At 40.9% G+C, this 23,779-nt stretch overlaps 1 protein-coding gene across 1 annotated transcript; it reads left to right on the forward strand.

The window, feature by feature from the left end:
- The first annotated feature begins 2,960 nt into the window (after nucleotides 1-2,960).
- Nucleotides 2,961-7,394, forward strand: LOC127316450 (conserved oligomeric Golgi complex subunit 5). The gene is made up of 3 exons (XM_051346846.2): nucleotides 2,961-4,079; nucleotides 4,679-5,152; nucleotides 6,291-7,394. The coding sequence occupies exons 1-3, from the start codon at nucleotides 3,018-3,020 to the stop codon at nucleotides 7,203-7,205; spliced, it is 2,451 nt and encodes an 816-aa protein (XP_051202806.1). The 5' UTR covers nucleotides 2,961-3,017; the 3' UTR covers nucleotides 7,206-7,394.
- The last annotated feature ends 16,385 nt before the right edge of the window (nucleotides 7,395-23,779 follow it).

Consider the following 23,779-nt stretch of genomic DNA (forward strand, 5'->3'; position numbering starts at 1 on the left):
GCTGCGGAGGTTCGTCGGAGTGGCATACTTAGCTAGCCACGTGCGCTTCTCAAGATCCGTTCCGAAGTTCCTCCTGTTGTTCTAGAAGTCCTCTTTGTTGCGATCTGGTTTGAGAGAACCCAGCTGCTGCGATGCGGCACGTATGTGCACGTGTATCCGTGAGGGATCTCCTTAGGCGCCTCATACAAGAGCGGTAATCACTAGGGTCACCACCGATCTTGTAGACGACGTATGCCGATGAACTCGGCACCTGCGGTGCTGCCAACGCGAACGGCGGCGGTGGTCGGGATCGGAGTGGTATCTCTCCTTGGCGAGTCCCCGAGCTGGTCTGACGGAGAATGCCGATGGCTCATGATTTCTGGATCACCCGAAGGGCGACACGCTCCAAAGTGTTCACCGGCTCTCGGAATGGCGGTGCGGCGAATGAGCTACCATGAAATTAATCTCTGACGCGAGACACGGTGCGTTCTTACGAAGGGGTAGACGGGTCCACTCCATCGAGCGCGCCTTCGAGGCGAGAACCCCTTCCACCTGATGCCGTGTGAGCGGGTTCTCTGGAAAGAGCCGATGAGGTCGGCTTCGAGGATAGCTTTGACCTCGTCATACTTCTTCTTGAGCTCCTCAGTCAGATCCTCGTACGTGACCGGAGTATCTTCCGCCATCTCAGATGTAGACGGCGATGCAGTTGATGTCGAAGACTGTCCCACTGGGCGTGCCAGAATGTGTTGCGGTCAGAAACCCACCGGCGAGCAACGACGGGCAACACAGTAGAGCCGGGAGGCTGCCAAGACTGCGGCTGGCCCTGGTCCCTCGAGCGACGGCCCGCAAAGACTCGGCACGCACGTCCGATGCTGGTGCAAGGGCGTGCCACGACCTATACCGGTCGGGAAGGTGATGGATTTGCCTCGCTTAGTTTCCTGCATGGCATACACGTAAACATTAAATACGAGCCTCGATCGGCTCTCAGGTTATCCTGTGAATCGGCTCAAGGAGCCGATCCACCCATGATTCGTACGAGGTGTACGATCACATGGTGGTCCTGCTTGATCGAAATAAAGCTAAAACGACCTACTACGATTTAGGGTTTTCACCACATAATCGGAACATCCTACGCGTGATTGAGCCTGACGGCCACGCACGGTGATCATAAACCGACCCTAGACAAGGCCTAAAAACCAACATGAAGTTGATCCCCGGAACATCCTGTCTAGGGCTAGCAAACTACACCCTACGTGCCACTGGATCCTTCAACCCGTTTGTAAGGCCTAACTATGCAGATATTAAACTAATCCTTGAAGAACAAGGAGCAATCATAACGGATCGGATCTACTAACTAACGATCAAGCGGGGTGCCGCCCTTACACCTAAGATAGGCGTAAAGGCGGCTAGACGTCTAAGGGTTGCATGGACGAAAGCATGTAACACGACGGAACAATGATAACCCTAACACATCTATGATAACTACGTTGCTCGCCATCAACAAGGCATCAGCACGAGCAACGCATGAACAATGAATAAACGTTACTGCCTAGATCGCGAGATGCGATCTAGGCACCATGATGCTTACCCGGAAGAAACCCTCGAAACAAGGGAGTTGGCGATGCGCCTAGATTGGTTTGTGATGAACGTGATTGTTGTTTATTCCATAAACCCTAGATACATATTTATAGTCCGTAGACTTTCTGACGTGGGAATAATCCCAACCGTGCACGAGCCAAATTCTATCTAACCGACACGGATCCTACTATATTTACAGATACACGGGCAAACTAGCCCAAACTTTGTATACAAGGCCGATTCATGTATTTCTTCCAAGTATATTCTTCAAGCCCATCTTTAATCGCGGCCCACCTCTGATCCGGTCAAATTCTGGTGATAACAATAACGCGCACAAGTTTTGTAGAAAAAGCACATGCAAAATGTTGTAATGTATGTATGGGTGTTTGCCACAAGTTTGTGGATTTTGTTGTAATTGTTTGTGTTTTTCGTTCAAATAGATGGTGACTTTTATTGTCATTCAATTTGTACCAAAATAAAATGTTGTTAACCACTTTTCCATCGCTATAAAAACATATGAATTATTTGTTATAAATAACCAAAAATAATACTGATATTGCTGTTTGACTATTGCTGTAAACGTCTAATTTTTGTTCTTCTTGATTTAGTTGTTAATAATAATTGCTAATAACTTAATTATTTATTTTTGTTGTAATCAATTGTAATTTTTGTAGAAACAGTTGATAATTTTTTGTTGTAAATCAATCTGGATAAAAATTGTTGGTTAGCTATATTTTTAGTTGCTACAAAATATGTGGTATTTTTGTTGTAAATATTTCTTATTTTTGTAGATTTTACAAGATTTATCTTATTGTAATCAATCTGCAGCAAAATAATTTTTTGCTAAATATTTTGTCTATAACACTCCCTTTTTTGAAATTTATTGTATTAATTTGTTGTAACAGTATATTTTTTTTGTACGTAGAGAGACTGATTTTATTGCAATACTCTGTAGCCTCAGGTATGTCCTTCGCTGTAAATATCATGAAGGTTCGGGACAAAAAGGATACATACTTTCGGTCATGTGGAGAAGACTAGGACCGCGGGTTGATTCATCAAAATAGAAAGGGGCCAAATGCAAAAGTTCTGCTGTGGCTGATTCTAAGCGTCGGATCGCGATCGAACGGCCCGGAGAACGATCGATTTTTGCCCAGAAATCCGGCGACCGACGCCTAGAGCTTCCCAAAAATATAAGGTGCATGGGCAATTATGTTGCACATAATTCCAAACCAACAAATTCTCTGGAACAGAAATCACTGTACTATAACACAGTGCTAAAATTTATGCTAAAATCAATCAATTTATTCATGAAATTGGAGGAAAAAGGGTATTTTTCACGAAATTAGACTCTTTTCTCGATCTTCTAACGACAAAATGACGTCTACTGAGTGGTGAGTCTTCCGGATCTCTCCCCTCCCCAGAGGCCAGATCCACCACCCGCCTCGCCGCCGGCCACCGCAATGGCCGCCCCAGCCACGCCGCGCCTCCTCCTCTCGCCGACCTCCAGGGACCTCCTCACCGGCAGCTCCTTCGCCTCGCCGCCTTCCCCCAGCTCCCCCGACCCCGCCTCCCCGCTCGACGCCTTCGCCTCCGACCCCGTCCTCTCCGCCTTCCTCTCCCCGTCCTTCTCCCCCTCCGACTTCTCCTCCGCCGCGCTCTCCTCCGGCCTCGCCGCCTCCCGCGCCGAGCAGCTGCAGGAGGCCATCCGCCTCCTCCGCCGCCACCTCCGCGCCGAGGTGCTCCGCCGCCACCCGCTGCTCCTCTCCCACCTCCTCTCCCTCCGCTCCGCCAACGCCTCCCTCTCCACCCTCCCCTCCAACCTCCGCCTCCTCTTCTCCCACCTCTCCCTGCTCTCCTCCCACCTCTCCGCGCCGCGCTCCCACCTCGCGCTCTCCTCCTCCTCCCTCTCCAGCCTCCTCGCCACCGCCGACCTCCTCCTCCACTCCCACCGCCTCGTCCGCCTCTCCACACGCCTCCTCGCCTCCTCCCCCGCCCCCGACCTCGCGCGCCAGGCCGAGCTCCACCGCGAGATCCGCCTCCTCTACGACGAGAAGAACCTCTCCGGCATCAATGCCGTCGACGAGGAGATGCGGAAGGTCGATGCCGCCGCCTCCAAGCTCCGATCGGAGGCCAGCGCCGTCATCGACCGTGGCATCGCCGAGTCCAACCAGAACGACGTCTGGTGCGGCCTGCAGGTGTACTACAATCTCGGGGAACTCAAGCCAGCAGTCGAGGGGCTCGTGGGGAAATGCAAGGCAGCGGGGGCCAAGAGCGTGACTGTGGCGCTGGACATGAAGGCAATTTCAATGGCTGGCGGCGGAGGTGGCCCTGGAGGCGTGCAGAGGAGTGGCACGCCGCAGCTTGGTGGCAGTAAGAGGGCCGCGGATGCGCTCTGGGAAAGGATGAGGCAGTGCATGGAGGACCTGCACAGGGCAGTCACCGCTGCATGGCAGCTGCAGACTGTGCTCACCAAGAAGCGTGTGCCCTTCACGCAAATGCTCTTCCTTGAGGAGGTTTGGCAGGTGAGGCTTGATCTTATAGTAATTACTTTTCATTTGAAATGCCAATTTAGACTTAGGATGATTTATTAAAGTTGATGCGAATGTTTGACCATATTCTGTAGCATGATTTAGTTGGCAGTATGATCATCATGCAAATTATGAGATATAGGGAAAGTTAAAGAGTTACAAAAATGACAATGTAGGCATAGGAAAAACAAGAAGTATATACCTGTCTTTGATATTTCACTAGAGCTAAGCCTAGTGATCAGGTATAAGATGTCAGTTAAACCATTTATTCATCATTCCTGTCTTTGATATTTCACTGGTAAATGCATAGTATCTTCTGTCATCATCCTTAATCATGGCTCCCTGTCCTTCAGAATTAAAGTGGAATGTTCCATGTTATTATTTGCAATGAGGTTCTGAACTTTTCCATCTCATTGCTCTTAGCAATTTTTTTAGACCTGCAATGATAGTTGGATCTGTTTACTATGTTCCCCTTGTTTCCAAAGTATGGCGTTTACATGCACGTCTTGAAGAGTCTTGATACCGTCCTGCTCTTTCTTGATTAATTATTAATTCGATTAGCTTGAATCATTACTAAAAAAATCCTTTTGCAGGAAGGTGAGCCTCTATTGACGGAGAGAGTATGGGATGCCATTGTTAAGGCCTTTGCAAGCCAGCTGAAATCGGTCTTTACTGCGTCAAGCTTTGTCAAGGAAATATTTACTCTTGGATATCCGAGACTCTTCTCCATGATTGAGAACCTTCTTGAGAGGATTTCAAGAGATACCGATGTAAAGGGTACCCTTCCAGCACTTACTCTTGAAGGAAAAGATCACATGGTTGCAGCTATTGGGATATTCCAGAACGCCTTTTTGGCTCTCAGTCAGAGTCGCCTTTCTGATTATATCAATAGCATATTTCCTATGTCAAACCGGGGAAGCATACCTTCAAAGGATCAAATATCAAGGTTAATATCTCGAATCCAAGAGGAAATTGAAGTTGTGAGAACTCACGGGCATTTGCTGCTTCTTGTTCTACGTGAAATCGGGAAGATCTTGCTTCTTTTAGCACAAAGAGCTGAATATCAGGTACTCACTATGTTCTACGAAGTTCTTTGTTACAACTTCCTGGATAGTTTCTGGTTTCTCAGTTCATCCATCAAAGTTTAGCAAGTGTTCCTCATGCTAGGTGTCGTTAATTGTAAGTTTCTGACGATGTGTTTATAGCTTGTCTATGTTTGTTTTTTTGCTATCGTCGTAACTGTTCCACATCGTTGAATTTTCTCAAGCTTGACTAGGGCCCACTGTAGAAGGTTTGAACATTGAACTTCAGCTTTAAAGATGCTCTGATCTTAATCTCTCCCAGTTAGGTTGAAACATGTTCTGTTGTGGTGTCTGTATGTCCAGAAGCAGAAAATCATTGTTGTCTAAGACGGTTATAGCTGCATATCTGCTAGATCCTTGTCTTGACTGGGTTGATTGTTCACTCTTCTCACTTGAGTCTGAACCTAATCAATCACCTAGTAGACACTGCTCATGGTGTTCACTATTCAGTAAATTGGAGGTGCTTTGTATTCTCATCTTCTGGACTTGAATACTCCTGCTCACACTATTCTTGAAAAATCAAGCTTACCCATTGAGACCAGTGAATATACAGGTTTTAGTCAGATCTGTGATTGCTGGGGTCAGCTGAGTAAATTAGTTATCCCTGGGGTTGTGGCAGGACTTGCAGCACCTGGTAGCATCCAGAAAAATAGTGCTTTTATGTTGGTTTTGTTAACTGAGTTTCTTGTTCTATTGCACGCATATTGGATGTTGCAAGTAATAGAGGTAAATAGAGTACATCAAACAAGAGAAATCATGAGAAAAATACTGTCCTGTAGTAGCACTCTGCTGCATGTATCCTGTCTTCATGTGCATTCCTATTCAGCAGTTTCAGCTGTCTTACAATCTTTTCGTACAGAAAGATTGGAGCATTATGCCTTCCCAGGGAAGTAAAAAGGGCATGCATTATCTGGGCTTATAATTGTTGTGTCTTATATATATTGGTGCTGTCATATGACAGTCTTTAGTTTCAGTTTTTTCATCCTTTTCTAATTTATAAGCCTTACTGTGCTTGCTTGTATGTGTTCACATTCTTGTGCAGTGCACATCTAAGATATGTTGATGTCTTGTCATTGCTTCAATTGTTGCGTGTTTTTGCTGACATATTTTGCTTCAAATGTAGATCTCTACTGGTCCCGAAGCTCGTCAAGTTACTGGCACAGTGACTCCAGCTCAATTAAAAAACTTTGCTCTGTGTCTACACCTCCATGAGGTTCACACACGCATTTCAAGCATCTTGTCAACACTCCCAAATGTTGCTTCTGAAGTCCTTTCGCCATCTCTTGGGGTAATATACGGTGTCGCTTGTGATTCGGTGACCTCTCTATTCCAAGCAATGCTCGATCGTCTGGAGTCCTGTATCCTTCAAATGCACGAGCAAGACTTTGGAGCTCATGGAATGGATGGGGGAATGGATAACAATGCATCGGCTTACATGGAGGAGCTTCAGAAGTGTGCCATCCACTTCCGAAGCGAGTTCCTGTCAAAGCTTCTGCCATCGTCAGCCTCCCGATCAGAGACCATATGTACCATAATGGTCAGAAGGATGGCCTCGAGGATCCTAATATTCTTTATAAGACATGCTTCTCTTGTTAGGCCACTCTCTGAAGCAGGGAAGCTGAGAATGGCTAGGGACATGGCCGAGTTGGAGCTGGCTGTTGGTCAGAATCTGTTTCCAGTGGAGCAGCTGGGCCCGCCATATCGGGCGTTGCGTGCATTCCGCCCCGTCCTATTCCTGGAGACATCTCAGCTTGAGAACTCTCCACTCCTTCAGGACTTGCCACCCAGTGTGATCCTCCACCACCTATATTCTCGAGGGCCTGACGAGCTACAATCCCCTTTACAGCGAAACAAGCTGACGCCCCTACAGTACTCTCTGTGGCTTGATTCACAAGGCGAGGATCAGATCTGGAAAGGTGTGAAGGCAACCCTGGACGACTACGAGATGAAGGTCCGGTCTCGTGGAGACAAGGAGTTCAGTCCAGTGTACCCTCTCATGTGTCAGATTGGATCCGCATTGTCGCAGGCCACACCCTGACATGTGTTCGATTCAGCAGCGCATCGTATAGTTGTATCACCATATCCTGTAGCCATTGGTTTGTGGAGAGATCGGCTGAGCCTCGGCATAGATTCTATACTCGTGAAATAGCATTTGTATTTCTTTTCACACACAAAATTGTTGGAAGTACAGACTGTGTTCCCCCGTATCTATTGTCATGTTCTGATATGTTTGATCATTGTACGTCACTGGACAACAACACCCTGAGACTCCGGAGAGTCTATGTGTGAGCAGAACCTGCAACCATATCCAGCTTTACAGTTTTGAGAGAGAAATCCAGCTGTGTTTATGACATTGAAAGTTGTTCTTTTCCAAATTAAGCCAGAGCCCCGAGACTAAATTGTATTCTGTATTTATTTGTTTCCTACGTTCTAGTGAACTTCTCCAAGCTGGCATACGGAATTTGATGATATACAGCTGTTCATTTTCCAAGTTTTCTTCCCAATTAAGCTGTCCAAATACTGGATGACTTTGATTCTTCACTCAAAAGCCAACTCCAGTTATCCTTGAACATGAGTAAATTACATAAAGCTACCACATTTGGGACAACGGTTAGCTTGATATTAAAACTGGTAATTTTTTCACATAAATACTACCTATGGGGCATGTCGTAATAGATTGCATAAAATTTTAGTTGATCACATTTTAACAGCAGAACTATAGGTTGGGTCCATATGCAAGTGATGACTAGGCAGTACAGGTGGATATTATGCTGAGATAGCAGTGACCCTACTTGTCAGGCTAATAAAAACAACAAACAATTCATTTTTTCCTCGCTCCACACTACATTGACGGTAGGCAGTGGTCGCCGCCTCAGCTCGTCGTTGCCTTACCCGCGAACTTGCCCCCACCTCCCTCACCTGACCGCCGCCACCTCCTAGCAACCCCAGCCCCCACTGCCGCGACATCCAAGAGCAAGGCCAGAAAGCGTGGCCCATCCAGAGGGTTAAAAATGGGGCTGACACGTGGACCCCATGTCCACATCAGCTCTTCTTCCACATGTGATGCCATCTCAGCATAATATTCACCTGTATTGTCTAGTCATCACTTACATATGGGCCTAACCTATCAGTTTTGGTACGTATTAAAACGTGATCAACAAACATTTTGTGCAATCTGTTACGACATGTCTTAAAAGTGGTATTTATGTAAAAACATTACTACCATTGCTGGTACCAAGCTGTGGCTGTTGTCTCAAATGTGGTAGTAGCTTTATGTAATGGACGTCTTTAACGCTCAGTCGACTGAGACATAAGTTATGTCTCAGTCAACTGACGTAATCTTATTTGTTATTTGTATTTTTTTGTCTTGGGCTGTCCAGTTAACTTTGTTGGGCCAGTTTTTGTTATTGGGCTTCTTCAGAAACAAAAGCCCAACTTGAAGCGTACGAAATCAACTACTCCCAGATCTCTCTCGATCATCAGAAAGGACGATAAAAATTACAAAAATGCCCCTAACGATTACCAGAAGACGATAAATAGCATAGCATAACGCAACCACTCCCAGATTCGTTTTCCTTTCTTCCACCTCCACCTAAACTACAGGAAGAACAATGGATCAAGCGATCTGACAGACGGGAAGAGTTCTTGAAGAAATTGGAACAATGGATCAAGGGAATCAGGCTTACCATGGTAAATCTCTCTCGGTCTGTCTTTCTGGCCAAACTCTGACGACCTGATGCATTGTCTTACCAAGGTTTTAACCTTGCTCAGCCCCTTTCCCCCAAAATCTTGCTAAAACCTGATTCATCCTTGGTCAGTTCTTGAAGAAAACGAACCAAACTTGATAAAACCTGATGCATCAAGAACAAAAAGAGGGCAAAAACCTTGCTCAGCCCTTTCCCCAAAAAAATTGCTAAAACATGATGCATCATTGGTCAGTTCTTCAAATTTCATTAACTGCTAATAGCTGACATCTTAAATTTCATTTGCAACAGATTCGAATTTGGATGTTGATTTCATAATAGGAACCCAGGTAAACAGCACAAAAATGGCTTCAATTTTTATAAAAACAAATTTGTATTAAATTTCATATACTGAGTTCAAAAAATCCAACACACTGCATACATTTTCAGATACCCAAGTACACATACCTGGAGGATGGAGGAAGCAGTACCAAGAATTATAGCAATTTCTGCCCGAATCAGGTACCTCTTCTCCGAATGAACTTATGCATGTAGCTGCATCATACTGATACGTCTCCGACGTATCGATAATTTCTTGTGTTCCATGCCACATTATTGATGATATCTACATGTTTTATGCACACTTTATGTCATATTCGTGCATTTTCTGGAACTAACCTATTAACAAGATGCCGAAGTGCCAGTTGTTGTTTTCTCATTGTTTTTGGTTTCGAAATCCTAGTAAAGAAATATTCTCGGAATTGGACGAAATCAACGCCCAGGGGTCCTATTTTGCCACGAAGCTTCGGAAGACCGAAGAGGAGACGAAGTGGGGCCACGAGGTGGCCAGACTATAGGGCGGCGCGGCCCAAGCCCCGGCCGCGCCGACCTATAGTGTGGGCCCTCGTGACGCCCTTTACACCTGCCCTTCCGCCTACAAATAGCCTCCGTCGCGAAACCCCCGATCGAGAGCCACGATACGGAAAACCTTACCGAGACGCCGCCGCCGCCAATCCCATCTCGGGGATTACGGAGATCTCCTCCGGCACCCTGCCGGAGAGGGGATTCATCTCCCGGAGGACTCTTCACCGCCATGGTCGCCTCCGGAGTGATGAGTGAGTAGTTCACCCCTGGACTATGGGTCCATAGCAGTAGCTAGATGGTTGTCTTCTCCTCATTGTGCTTCATTGTTGGATCTTGTGAGCTGCCTAACATGATCAAGATCATCTATCTGTAATACTATATGTTGTGTTTGTCGGGATCCGATGGATAGAGAATACTATGTTATGTTAATTATCAAGTTATTACCTATGTGTTGTTTATGATCTTGCATGCTCTCTGTTACTAGTAGATGCTCTGGCCAAGTAGATGCTTGTAACTCCAAGAGGGAGTATTTTTGCTCGATAGTGGGTTCATGTCTCCGTGAATCTGGGGGAGTGACAGAAACCTCTAAGATTATGGATGTGCTGTTGCCACTAGGGATAAAACATTGGTGCTATGTTCGAGGATGTAGTCACTGATTACATTACGCGCAATACTTAATGCAATTGTCTGTTGTTAGCAACTTAATACTGGAGGGGGTTCGGATGATAACCTGAAGGTGGACTTTTTAGGCATAGATGCATGCTGGATAGCGGTCTATGTACTTTGTCGTAATGCCCAATTAAATCTCACTATATTTATCATGACATGTATGTGCATGGTCATGCCCTCTCTATTTGTCAATTGCCCAACTGTAATTTGTTCACCCAACATGCTTTCATCTTATGGGAGAGACACCTCTAGTGAACTGTGGACCCCGGTCCAATTCTCTATACTGAAATACAATCTACTGCAATACCTGTTTTCTGCAAACAATCATCTTCCACACAATACGGTTAATCCTTTGTTACAGCAAGCCGGTGAGATTGACAACCTCACTGTTTCGTTGGGGCAAAGTACTTTGGTTGTGTTGTGCAGGTTCCACGTTGGCGCCGGAATCTCTGGTGTTGCGCTGCACTACATTCCGCCGCCATCAACCTTCAACGTGCTTTTTGGCTCCTCCTGGTTCGATAAACCTTGGTTTCTTTCTGAGGAAAAACTTGCTGCTGTGCGCATCATACCTTCCTCTTGGGGTTCCCAACGAACGTGTGAGTTACACGCCATCACATACCTGCAAAATATACAGTATCAAAGATCATATAATCGAGTACGTGCATTCAAAATCTGATATCATGTAATCTAATAGTTCAGACTCGATGGTCGTGAGTATGCAAAATCTACATGTTCGTCCTGAGCATGCCTCCTTGCCCAAAAACCAGCATGTTCGTCCTGAGTACGTGCATGTTGTACACTTATTACAAGCGAAAAAATGCCCGTATATATATCTCCCACCAAATGCAAGCATCTACTTATCCACCCAAAAAATGCGTTTGCACTTCTTCAGACGGAAGTATTTGCACATAGCAAAATATACTGAGCCTTACCAGCAGTATGAAAACAAAAGAAAAGCATGCAAATGTGAGGTATTTATTCCAAGACTATATAAGTTGTTTACTTATATAAGCATGCAAATATCTGAAAAACACAAAAAAATGTTTACTTCTGGTATTTATTCCAAGACTATATAAGTTGTTTACTTCTGCATTAATTATCAAGACTATAATGGAAGTATATGACTGTTATTTTTCCATGCAGAATAAAATTGAAGCTCACACAGCAAGCTATACTTTGAACAGCAACTATGTTAATATGCAGGTAAGTTTGATTTACTTTCTGTCCTATATATCAAAACATGAATTACAAATCAAACATTGTCAACTTAATGTTGCTTACATATGTTTTAATGAACTTGATGTTTAGACTAAGACACCAGCATGGACATATGACTACAACTCAAAGGAAGCTGAACAAGGTGACCTTGAAGATCACTATGATGTAAGTTGTTCCATACTAACTTTAGGACATAATTATGTGATCATAAAAAACATTGAAATATGGGATAATGAGATGACAGATGGATTAATGACTTATCTGAAACTAAAAATGCATATATCCTTATCACAAGGTAATGGTATGTCCTTCACGGAAATGTTGTTGTCTGTCGAAGCACCATCAACATCACAGGTAAGAAGCAACATACATAGCGCAGCGAAAATGTTGTTATAAGAAAGTTCCTGGTTGTTTAAACTGACTATTATTGTAAAAATATAAATTTGCAGAGCTATTTACAAAGCAATTTCAATGGAATGGAAGAGGGAATGGGTTCAGAGGTAAAAAAGATAACTGTGACTACAAATTAGTTGTGGATTATCTTTAGCTGCATATTATAGATAACAAAAAATTGAAAAATTGTGCAGAACAAGACATTTATGATAACTGGCAGATATGCAAGTTCCCAGTCTACGCTCCTAGATGTACAAGAAGAAGAAGAAGCTTATGAGCAACCAGTATTTGGTGATGAAGATGAAGAATTAGTTGAAGATGAGACAAATATTGGAAGTGAAGATTTGCCGAATTATGGTTCAGATAGCTACTACAATTGGCAATTCGATGACAATGAAAATCAGAATAATGATCCAGTACATAATGAGCAGCATATTCCAGAGGAAAATAATAGTTTTGACAAAGAAACTCACAATAATGAAGATGGTGAAGAAGCAGCTATGGAGATGCCTGAAGGAGTGGAGCAGCTAACTCAAGAAGATATCCGTATTTTTCTTGAAAATGAAAGTTTTGTTGCAGCATTACAAGCTAGTCAGGAAGTTACTGGGCATCATGCTCCACACTTAAACATGGTATTTAACACTGAAGAGGAAGCCTACAAATTTTACAATGAATATGCTTCAATTTGTGTATTCTCTGTGAAGAAAGCGGGAAACTACAAAGGCAAAAATATTGGAAATGCTATTGGCACGAGAAGAACTTACACATGCAGTAAGTTTGGCAAAGTAGTTGCACCTGAGGTAATTGAGGAAAGGAAGAAGAAGAGACAAGAGAGAAACCAACAGAAAGCTGGTTCTGGACCGCCACCTAAAACAAGAAAAAGAAGAAGAAATGTAAATCTTGTTTCAGGTTGCAAAGCCAAAATGGTGGTTACATTAAAAGGAGACAAGTGGGTTGTGACAAACCTAGAGTTGCACCACAACCATGAGTTAAGCCGCCCTGATGAGAGCAAATTCCTGGCATCCCATAGACATATGACCGATCAAGAGAAGCTCTTCATTCGCACTTTCACTTCTGTGAAGCTTCCAGCACGAAAGATAATGGCAATACTCACATACCTGCGAGGAGGAAAGCCGAAGAATGTTCCTTACAACAAGAAATATGTGAGCAATGTCATGACGTCAATCAGATTAGAAGACAACACAAATGATATGATGAAAGTTCTATCTTATTTTAGGCAGAGGCAAGAAGAAGATCCAAGGTTCTACTATAATTTTGATCTTGGAGAAGGGAACAAGGTCAAATGCATTTTTTGGTCTGATGGATTTTCTCGACACATGTATGACTTATACGGAGACTGCCTTAGCTTCGACACAACATTCAAGACTAACAAGTATAACCTCCCATTTGCTCCTTTTGTCGGAGTGACAGGACATGGCCACAACTGCCTATTTGCTTGTGCAATAATCAATAATGAACAAGCAAGTACCTTTGAGTGGTTATTCGAGGAATTCCTCATATGTATGGGAGGGAAGCATCCTGCAACAATTATCACAGATCAAGATGCTGCAATGGCAAGAGCAATAAATGAAGTTTTCAAACAATCTTGTCATAGAAACTGCTTCTTCCATATAAAGAGAAAGTCGGAAGAGAAGTGTGGAGGAAGCTTTAGTAAAATACCAAACCTTCATGCAGATTTCTCTGATATTCTGCGCAACTCACTGACTATAGCTGAATTTGAGCATTTGTGGCCAGAAATGATTTCCAGATACAATGTTGGACACCTGAAATACTTGAAAATTATGTGGGAAAACAGAAAGAAGTTTGTCCCCGTTTACTTCAAGCATAACTTCTTACCTTTCATTCACTCAACTGCAAGAAGTGAGGGCACTAATGCAATCTTCAAAGACAATGTAGGGTCTACATATAGTGTTATCAGCTTCTTGGGTGAGTACCAGAAAATATCTGAAAACATAGAGTAATTGGAAAGAGAACAGGATTCAGTAACAAGGATAACAGAGCCGGACTATTGGGTGCGTAGCGAGATAGAACTTCAAGCTGGTCACATGTACAACCGGAAGATATTCTATCGGTTCCAAAAACAAATAATGTTCACAACAAAATTGCATGTTCAGGAGATTCAAAAGTTTGTCAGGTATGAGGTCTACAAGACACCTATGCTACAACTGCAAGATTTCAGGTCCAGAAAGTACCTTGTTTCTGTAAACCTACAAGCACAAGAATTCGCCTGCATATGCTGCAAGTTTGAGAAGGATGGCATAATATGTGCACATATACTGAGGGTCCTCATCCACCTTAACTTGTCAGAGCTTCCTGAAAAGTACTACATCAGTAGGTGGAGGCCAAAAGATAGAAAATACATGAGAGATAAGCAGTCCATCCCAATAGATCTAACAACAAGTAACAAACATCTGAGATACTGCGTGCTATCTAGGAAATTTTGCAATATTGCCTCGGAAGGAGCTGTGACTGAAAGGAAATACTTGTTCTTGCTAGATGAAATCAAAAGGATAGAGGACAGACTAGATGAAATGACTCAAGAAGATGAAACTGCGGAATTCCAGAAAAGAGGAAAGGGCAAACAACCATGTGCAACCAGTGAACAGCAAAAAACAAGTGAACAACAACATAAAGATGGTTTCCCTGATAACCTACAAGATCCTGATGTTGTTCCTTCGAAAGGACGTCCAGAAACTTCTAAACGACAAAGGACATTCGTTGAAGAATTGATGTCAAAAAATCAAATTACATGCAGCCACTGTGGTTCGCATCAACATAACATTGCTACATGTACAATGAGGCACATACCCAAGTCATTTTTTGAGAAAAGTGTGAAAACCAGCAACAAGAAGACAGCGGGTAAAAACAAAACATTAGCTAAAAAAAGAGCAATTATAAAGTATTTCCTATGTTTATAATGTTTAGAAACTAATTGCTAGAGAATTTTCATTTCGTTGCAGGTAAAGCTGATGGTGAGAATACAACAAAGAAGCAAACACAAAAGAGAAACCAGGCGAAATCAACAGGCAACATGAAGAAGACATCGTCAAAAAGCCAGGGGAAAACATGCCTCTAAAAACAGCAAGCTGGAGATTTGTGTGAAAAAGATTCTAGCTATTTATTGATGTTGTGAAGTAGATTCTAAACAATGAATCTGAGATACTGGAGCAAATAAATGTAATAGTACTAGTCATACCTGGAAAAAAGCTTCTGCATTTCTTCTCTGTGTCAGATTCTGAAATGTCTTCTGCATTTCTTAACAAAAGCTTGTCATACATGTCTTTACTTATGAAAAGTGAAAATATGCAGTTGTCATGGTACTTATAGAAAAAGACAGTAAAGCAACCAGAAGCTGTTTCCGCATATCCAGAAAAAATTAAAACAACACTCAAAAGGTGTGAGATAACATGCCATGTTCTCCGATAACAGGGCGACAGTAAAACATTGTTCTCCGATAACACTCAAAAGGTCTGAGATAACATGGCATGTTCTCCGATAACAGGGCGACAGTACTTATATACACATCTCTTTGAATTTACATAAGAGAAAGAACAAACAACAAATCATTAACTATTTCGAGCACTGTGGTAGTCACTTTGGGAGTATATTCACAGCTTATGCAGCAATTTTGTTTGAAGTTCACCATTTCCATGTCTTCTTTTGATATTCTTCTCCTGACAATAACAAAAACACAAAAAAATTAGTTCTAATAAAAATCATTAGCAAACAACTGTAATATACTGACCTAAAAATATAACACTATACCTATGAAGAAAACTGAATGGCTAAATTTTTGGCATCATTCTCAACATTGTAGTCGCACATAAAGATGTCATGAGCATATTTCATACGAAACGAAGTGATGTCCAAATGAGAAAATGAGCACTGAGCAGGATTCCTAGCAGTAGAGAGTTCCAGATACTTCATGCTGAAAATTCCACAATCATTCCTGCGGCGAAGACAGACAAAAAGAAAGGAGAGATAAATAGAAGCACAACATCTAAATATGCATAAAGGAATCAAAGAAAGTGCCACAAGAAAAAACAATGCATACCCATTCCTTTGCTTAGGTACATTTGGATATGCTAATCCAAAACTGTTGAAGTCCAATTTCTTTAGCCCAGCCTTGTTCCAGGTTGCCTTGAAGTTTTTAATCTGTTTCATGCACAAAAACAATGATAGCTAGTATTACTAGCAAGAGGCAAAATTCAGGAAAGGATTACGAAAAAAGAAACTACAGAAGAAAATTGTTATTACCAGCAAGTTTGCAACTTTCTTCTGATAACTAGTTTCTTGAGAATAATATGAATCTAGGAATATGAAGTTGCGATATTTGATGTCAACCATGAACACGAACCAATGATCATCAAACTCACTAGGAAAATACAGCTGGAGCATATAAAATACAAAATTAGATAAGCTAGAATAATAGAAACAACAGATAATGAAATTTGGGATCATAGAAGAACAAAAAAATACCCCATCTGACAAGTGCAATGATCTGGCTTTATTTGATAAGGTGAATGATTCTTATGCTTTCTATTTCCAAATTATCCTAGTTTCTTCATTTTTTCCATTTTTCAAGAAGATAATCCTGTTTGAGAGATACAAAACTGAAACATAAATGATTTACCCTTGTACAAGTAAACTGAACAACAGATACTAGTTTCAGCAAAAATACTTACCGAAGTAGTATTGAAGAAGAAGTGCTTGTTAGATTTTCTAGGATGCTTGTCTCTGAATAATTTGCGACAGAATGCATTCATTAGCCAAGCCTCAACCCAACCGTTCACTTTCATTGAGTTTCCTAACTGCAACATGGATACTCTAATATTATCAATGTTAATTGCCCATATCCTGCAAGACATTAAAAATCAAAGTAACTTGTTTAGAGATTGCAAACTGAATAAAAAAAATATTACAGAAATAAACTTACAATCTATCAGGTTCTACATCACACAGAGAAGTGACAGCTTCCCAAATTTTTTGCTGAAAAGGTTGTACTGCCACTGCGGGGCTTGGGTTGACATCAAAAGGTGAACATATGTACTTGCTGCGTTGTGGTATTCGTTGTGGAAGCACATTTTCTTTCCCATGCCATGAGGAACTCCCAAGTGACAAGCTAGTATTATACAACTTTTCTGCTTCATCATTCATAGTATTGCAGTTCTCTTTGAATGATTTTTCACCCAAAATCTGAACCTCTGGTGATGATGACTCCTGAAATTACAAAATTAAACAACATAATTACATACTAAATTGCAAAAAGTGCAACTACGAAAAGCTATAGTCATGACTCAGTTGCAAGTGTTGTTGCAACTCGAGAATTCATAGGTTGCGAGACATTTTGAAACTTAACAGAGATAATAGGGAGTTGGAAGTAATTTTGAAACTGACATAACACTCATTTTTGAATTCCTACTGGAAAAAGTATGGGAACTTGAGTTCAACCAGTATTCTAACTTGGTATGCAACTATGATAAAAAGGACTTGGTTGCCAATCCGAGTTGCGACTAAGGTTGCAAGTAATGTATAAAAGACAGCCAGTTGCTACAGGAGTTGCAATTAAGATAAGTTTTACAGATGCCAATCCGAGTTGCGACTAAAGTTGCAAGTAATATATAAAGACGGATAGTTGCAACAGTAGTTGCAATTGAGATAAGTTTTACAGATGCCAATCCGAGTTGCGACTAGGTTTAAAGACGGACAATTGCGACAGGAATTGCAATTGAGATAATTTTTACAGATGCCAATCTGAATTGCGACTAGGGTTAAAGACGGACAGTTGCGACATGAGTTGCAATTGAGATAAAGTTTTACAAATGCCAATCTGAATTGCGACTAGGGTTGCAAAAACTATCAGTTGCAACATGGGTTACAAACTCGCTTATTTTGGCATTTGCAACTCAGGTTGAAAACTATGCAACCTGAGATTGATATTAGTCCAAATGGTGACTAAGGTTGCAAATTAAATGTTTACAGTTGCGACTGTGATATATAAACCTAACAAGGCTATACGCGATATATAAAATCAGTCAGTTGCGACATGGGCTGCAAACTGGGTTATTTTTGCAGTTGCGACTCAGGTTGCAACTACACAGATTAGTCTTGCACTTTCAACTGAAGAAAAATGGCAATGATAAATAAAAATAGAAGACGTGTATTTGATGATGTGCATACCTTGCCAAAGTTGTTCAACATTTGCTTGACAGGACTCTTGCTCATTGAGCTGGAATCATAATTCTGATTCCCTTCGAAAAGCCTACGGCCAACAATTGAAGCTCTGTTGTAGGTCTGCATTATTATAGCAGGAAAAGAAAGGAAAAAAGGAAGAATATATCAAAAAACACTATTATCTTTTTTTAAATTTTTTTTAGAATAGTTAGAATAAAAGAAAATACAAGAATCTCACAGGTGTTGATTTATATGAAGTGCCATGTTGATCCACGGAATCTATATATCTGTCATGTGTTTCTGGCGAAACCTAGAAACAAGAGAAAAAGAGCAAAAGTAAATACTTAGAAAAACAAAAATTGCTCCACCCAAAACTAATATTTAAAAGAACAAAAGTAAAAAACAACTTACAAGATCTACAAAATCATGACCCAATTTCGATGGCCATCTTGGGGAGTTGGTAAGACCAGTAACACTAGGCTGATTTTGTGCACATTGAATGGTAGTGTCACATTCGGAAGTGTCAATTCTCTGATGACAAAAATAATATAATTTAAAACAACATAAATAGGAGACAACAATTAATACAAGTTAACTGAAAAAAATCTGGAAGTAGATTGGCACCTCTGGTGTACTATCTATCTTGGTAACAGAATGAGTGACAGTTTGTTTGATTGAACATGTGCTGCTCAAATCCTTCTTGCAGTTCAATATAGCTAACTGTGGATTTGCATAATGATGAGAAAAAATATATTACAAAACAGATAAAAATGTAAGAAAAACAGACTTTAAAATAATAAAAAAGGCTATACAAAATTACCTCAATCTGCTTATTGTATGCATAATCATTCATACCAATTGGACGAAACAATTAAGGCTCTTGAATTGATTTGCCCATGTCATCCTCATCTTCTAACAACCTAAATGATATTCCAGTGTCATTCCAATAGTACTTGTGTCGTGCAATCTGTAGATATTCTCCTCTATTCTCTGCAAAATATGTGTTTCGGTATAAGCATTCAGAGCAATGATAAGAAACCTAATGATATATGAAGTAAAATCAATTAAACAAATGGTTTTTAGCTAATAAAAAACAAGAATAAATCAAAAAACAGTACCAAAGTTCTGAATATTGAGAGCATCAACATCCATTGATCTGCCTGCCTCTTTTTGATCCTTGTTTTCTTGAAGGATGCCACAGTGTTTTAGTTGGTGTGAAGTATGCTGTAATTATAATAAAAGAAGTATGCTGTTAATGACTCCACACAAATTTCATAGACAAAAATAAAGTACAAATCCAATTCTAGAACACTTATTTAATAATAAAAACATTAATACTGAGTGTTCAGATGGTATGAATGGCATAGTAATGTCCTGCTATGGGAAAGCAACAACAACATGGGACAAAAAACAAAAAGTGAAAAAGAGCCAGCACGGGGAAAGAGTCTTTCCACAGGAGCTTGAATTGAATATTACACAGACAAGTTGATACTGAAACGAGTGTAGAAACTACTAAATTTTAGAATAAAATAAGTTGTGGGACTGTATAATTTTACCTGGTCAGTATTAGTTGTGTTGAATCCATTGAATTCTTCTTGTTCTTGTTCAATACATTTTTTATTCAAATCCATCTTTACTGACGTAACTGAACAAAATCAAAAGAAAACAGTGGATTAAGAGAAACTTCATGAAAAAAAACAAAAATGATATTATCAGTAACTCATTAAAAAATAAATTGAAAGTAACTATTGAAGATTTGCAATCTACCTTCTTTTACAACAACTTTTTGAGTGGGTCTGTTAACTTGTCGAGAAGATAAATCATCATCAATTGATGCTCTCTCTGAATTAATATTTGCGGGCAGCATATATCCAAGACTTGCTGAGTGGACAGGTTGGGACACAGTATTTGCATTTCCATGTATATCCTTCATAGATATAAGAGAAAACAATCAAAAAGGACAGTATGTAAGAGACACTCCAAAAAAATGCTTTGAACTAGTTTTCATTTGCCATTCTACCTTGAATGGTACATTGTGTTCCTCAAAACTCATGTTGGCTGTTTGGGAATTACTTGAATGCTGTGAAGTATTATTCAATACAATTCGTCTCCTTTTCCTATGATATAAAGCACCCTCTATACAGAACCAAAACAGATAAAAAATGATGTTACTCTTAACAGATAAAATGAAGTTATTATTTACATGAATGAATGATCCAAAAAAAAAAGAATACATGATAAAAAAATCCTAATTAAAAATGACAAAAAATTTACCATCGCTAGCTATTTCTTGGTCACTAGATGGCAACTTTTCAGTAGTGCGAGAATCTATTGCAGTTTTGTCAGAACCATCATCGGAACAATTCAACTTCAAAGTATCCTGGGATCCAAAGTTATTTGATTGAAAATCTTGAACCACTTTAACAACTAGCTCTTGAGGTTTCATACAAAAACTTTTTCCTTCATCTTTCATGATACTTATGAATGAAGAAGAAATATCTTCCTTCAACTGAAGAAAAGAAAAATGTACCAACAATTCAGAAAAGTTATAAAAAAAGAAAAAGGACATTTATATAGTAATATAAACTAATGTGTTATGGATACCTTGTTGTTAACAAGACCACCAAGAGCTGCATGTAATGACTGCTTCATAATTTCATTGGACCATGCAAACTCACTTGTAGTGTTGGTATTTGTTGAGTAACATGTTTCAGATATATCCTTGATCTAAGAAATGATATAAAAGGTTATTATACCTGATAAAACATAAGCATTACTGATAAAAAAGAATAATAAGAAAAAAAAGAAAAGAGATAACTTACTGGATATGCGCCATATTTTCCATTAGTGCCAATGAACATGTCACTAAAGACTTTAATTAAATTCCCTTTCCAGATTCTGATTCTTGGCAATGTTGACGGTATATGAATTGGACTGAAGTCCACGAAATCAAGACAACGAATCTGGAAAAACCAAACCAAAATTAGTTATGAAAAAAACTAACAAACTAAGTGGCTCATAGCAAACTAACAAACTAAATTAGAGAAGAATAATCATACCGCTAAAAGATAAATACATCAACCAAGAGTTCGATTGAGTCGTTTTGCATTAAGTGGCTCATTCTGGTACTTCCTGATGTAAATCATCGTCCACTCATGAATAAACTTGGACCAGTTGTGATATTTTATTCTATCAACAACTACTAGAGCTCCCATGTACTTGGTACTAATTTTTGTGTTTGAGTTTGGACAGAAGAGAGTTCCTAAACAAACCGCCATGAAACAACGGCAAAAAACATCATCAGGGAGAACCTCCTTAGACATAATTTTTTTCCCAAAGAATTTGATTGAAGGAACATCAATAAGGCCAAAAAGAGCAAGAAAAGCAGCTTTTCCTAATTCTTCGTCACTATCAACAAGGATTTCACCGGAAGGAGTTCCAAAAGTATCAACAACTGCTTTAGGTGACAACTTGATTGATTTGGAGCCAAGTTGAATAGCCTCATCAAAACAAGAAACATTGTCTGCAACCCATTGAACAAATGCCCTTGGCACGCAACAATCATCCATATTCAGAACCTCGCCAAAACCCATCCAATTGACAAGACGGACATAGTTGCTATTAGATCGAACTGCTGTTAACACTTTGTTTAAGAACGAGATACTGCATCTACTATAAGCTTTCAACTCATTATCTGCTTCACCGCCATTAACTTCAGATCTTGCAAAATTATACCTCTACCAAAATAAAGAAGCATAAAAAGGAAGAAGTGGGAACTGATAGTGTAGAAAATTAAACAACAGAAGTACATACTAAAATATATAGTCCTGACTCAGTTGCAAGTGTGGTTGCAACTTGCTACTCACACTATCAGTTGCAACTTTACTTGCAACTCGAGAGCATTTTAAGTTCCTACTAGAAAGATTTGCAACTACGCTTGAAACTGACATAAGAATTTCAATAAAAGGCAGTTGCGAGTAGGGTTGCAACTAGGCGGCTTCGATTAATCTAACTAGTGATATAGTTGCGACTAAGGTTGCAATTAGCATAATTGACTATGTAAAAAGGCGCAATTCCAACTAAAGTTGCAACTAGACAAAAATTCAACTAGCAAAACACTCCAAAATTTAGCCATGCATCGGCGAAATATTTACTCCAGCTCCGCCCCTGCTTTAGGTTAAAGGTCAATTGCAACTGTTGTTGCAACTGGCATATTAATTGACAAAAAATCCTTGATAAAAGCACATCCCAATCCGAGTTGCGACTAAGGTTGCAAAAAATATATAAATATGGACAGTTGCGACACGAGTTGCAAATTGAGATAATTACATACATGCCAATCCAAGTTGCGACTAAGGTTGCAAGTAATTGATATGTCTCCGATGTATCGATAATTTCTTATGTTCCATGCCACATTATTGATGTTATCTACATGTTTTATGCACACTTTATGTCATATTCGTGCATTTTCTGGAACTAACCTATTAACAAGATGCCGAAGTGCGATTCTTGTTTCTGCTGTTTTTGGTTTCAGAAATCCTAGTAAGGAAATATTCTCGGAATTGGACGAAATCAAAGCCCAGGGCCTATTTTTCCACGAAGCTTCCAAGTCCGAAGGAGAGACGAAGAGGGGCCACGAGGGGCCACACCCTAGGCGGCGCGGCCCCCTTGGCCGCGCGGCCCTGTGGTGTGGGGCCCCGTGCCGCCTCTTGACCTGCCCTTCCGCCTACAAATAGCCTCCGTGACGAAACCCCGGTCTGAGAGAGCCACGATACGGAAAACCTTCCAGAGACGCCGCCAACGCCGATCCCATCTCGGGGGATCCAGGAGATCGCCTCCGGCACCCTGCCGGAGAGGGGAATCATCTCCCGGAGGACTCTACGCCGCCATGGTCGCCTCCGGTGTGATGTGTGAGTAGTCTACCCCTGGACTATGGGTCCATAGCAGTAGCTAGATGGTTGTCTTCTCCCCATTGTGCTATCATTGTCGGATCTTGTGAGCTGCCTAACATGATCAAGATCATCTATCTGTAATTCTATATGTTGCGTTTGTTGGGATCCGATGAATAGAGAATACTTGTTATGTTGATTATCAAAGTTATATCTATGTGTTGTTTATGATCTTGCATGCTCTCCGTTATTAGTAGATGCTCTGGCCAAGTTGATGCTAGTAACTCCAAGAGGGAGTATTTATGCTCGATAGTGGGTTCATGTCTCCGTGAATCTGGAGGGGTGACAAGAACCTCTAAGGTTATGGATGTCTTGTTGCCACTAGGGATAAAACATTAGTGCTATGTTCAAGGATGTAGTCACTAGTTACATTACGCGCAATACTTAATGCAATTGTCTGTTGTTAGCAACTTAATACGGAGGGGGTTCGGATGATAACTTTGAAGGTGGACTTTTTAGGCATAGATGCGGTTGGATGGCGGTCTATGTACTTTGTCGTAATGCCCAATTAAATCTCACTATACTCATCATGATATGTATGTGCATGGTCATGCTCTCTTTATTTGTCAATTGCCCAACTGTAATTTGTTCACCCAACATGCTGTTCGTCTTATGGGAGAGACACCTCTAGTGAACTGTGG

Source organism: Lolium perenne, chromosome 1 (genome assembly GCF_019359855.2).
Source record: "Lolium perenne isolate Kyuss_39 chromosome 1, Kyuss_2.0, whole genome shotgun sequence".
In the NCBI taxonomy this organism is placed as follows: Eukaryota; Viridiplantae; Streptophyta; class Magnoliopsida; order Poales; family Poaceae; genus Lolium; species Lolium perenne.

What these genes read in the sequence shown, in the direction of transcription:
- LOC127316450 (XM_051346846.2), top strand. Translation starts at nt 3,018, where the DNA reads ATGGCCGCCCCAGCCACGCCGCGCCTCCTCCTCTCGCCGACCTCCAGG. An exon ending in TCCTTGAGGAGGTTTGGCAG is followed by an intron (nt 4,080 to 4,678) that starts GTGAGGCTTGAT and finishes ATCCTTTTGCAG; the next exon opens with GAAGGTGAGCCTCTATTGAC. An exon ending in CACAAAGAGCTGAATATCAG is followed by an intron (nt 5,153 to 6,290) that starts GTACTCACTATG and finishes CTTCAAATGTAG; the next exon opens with ATCTCTACTGGTCCCGAAGC.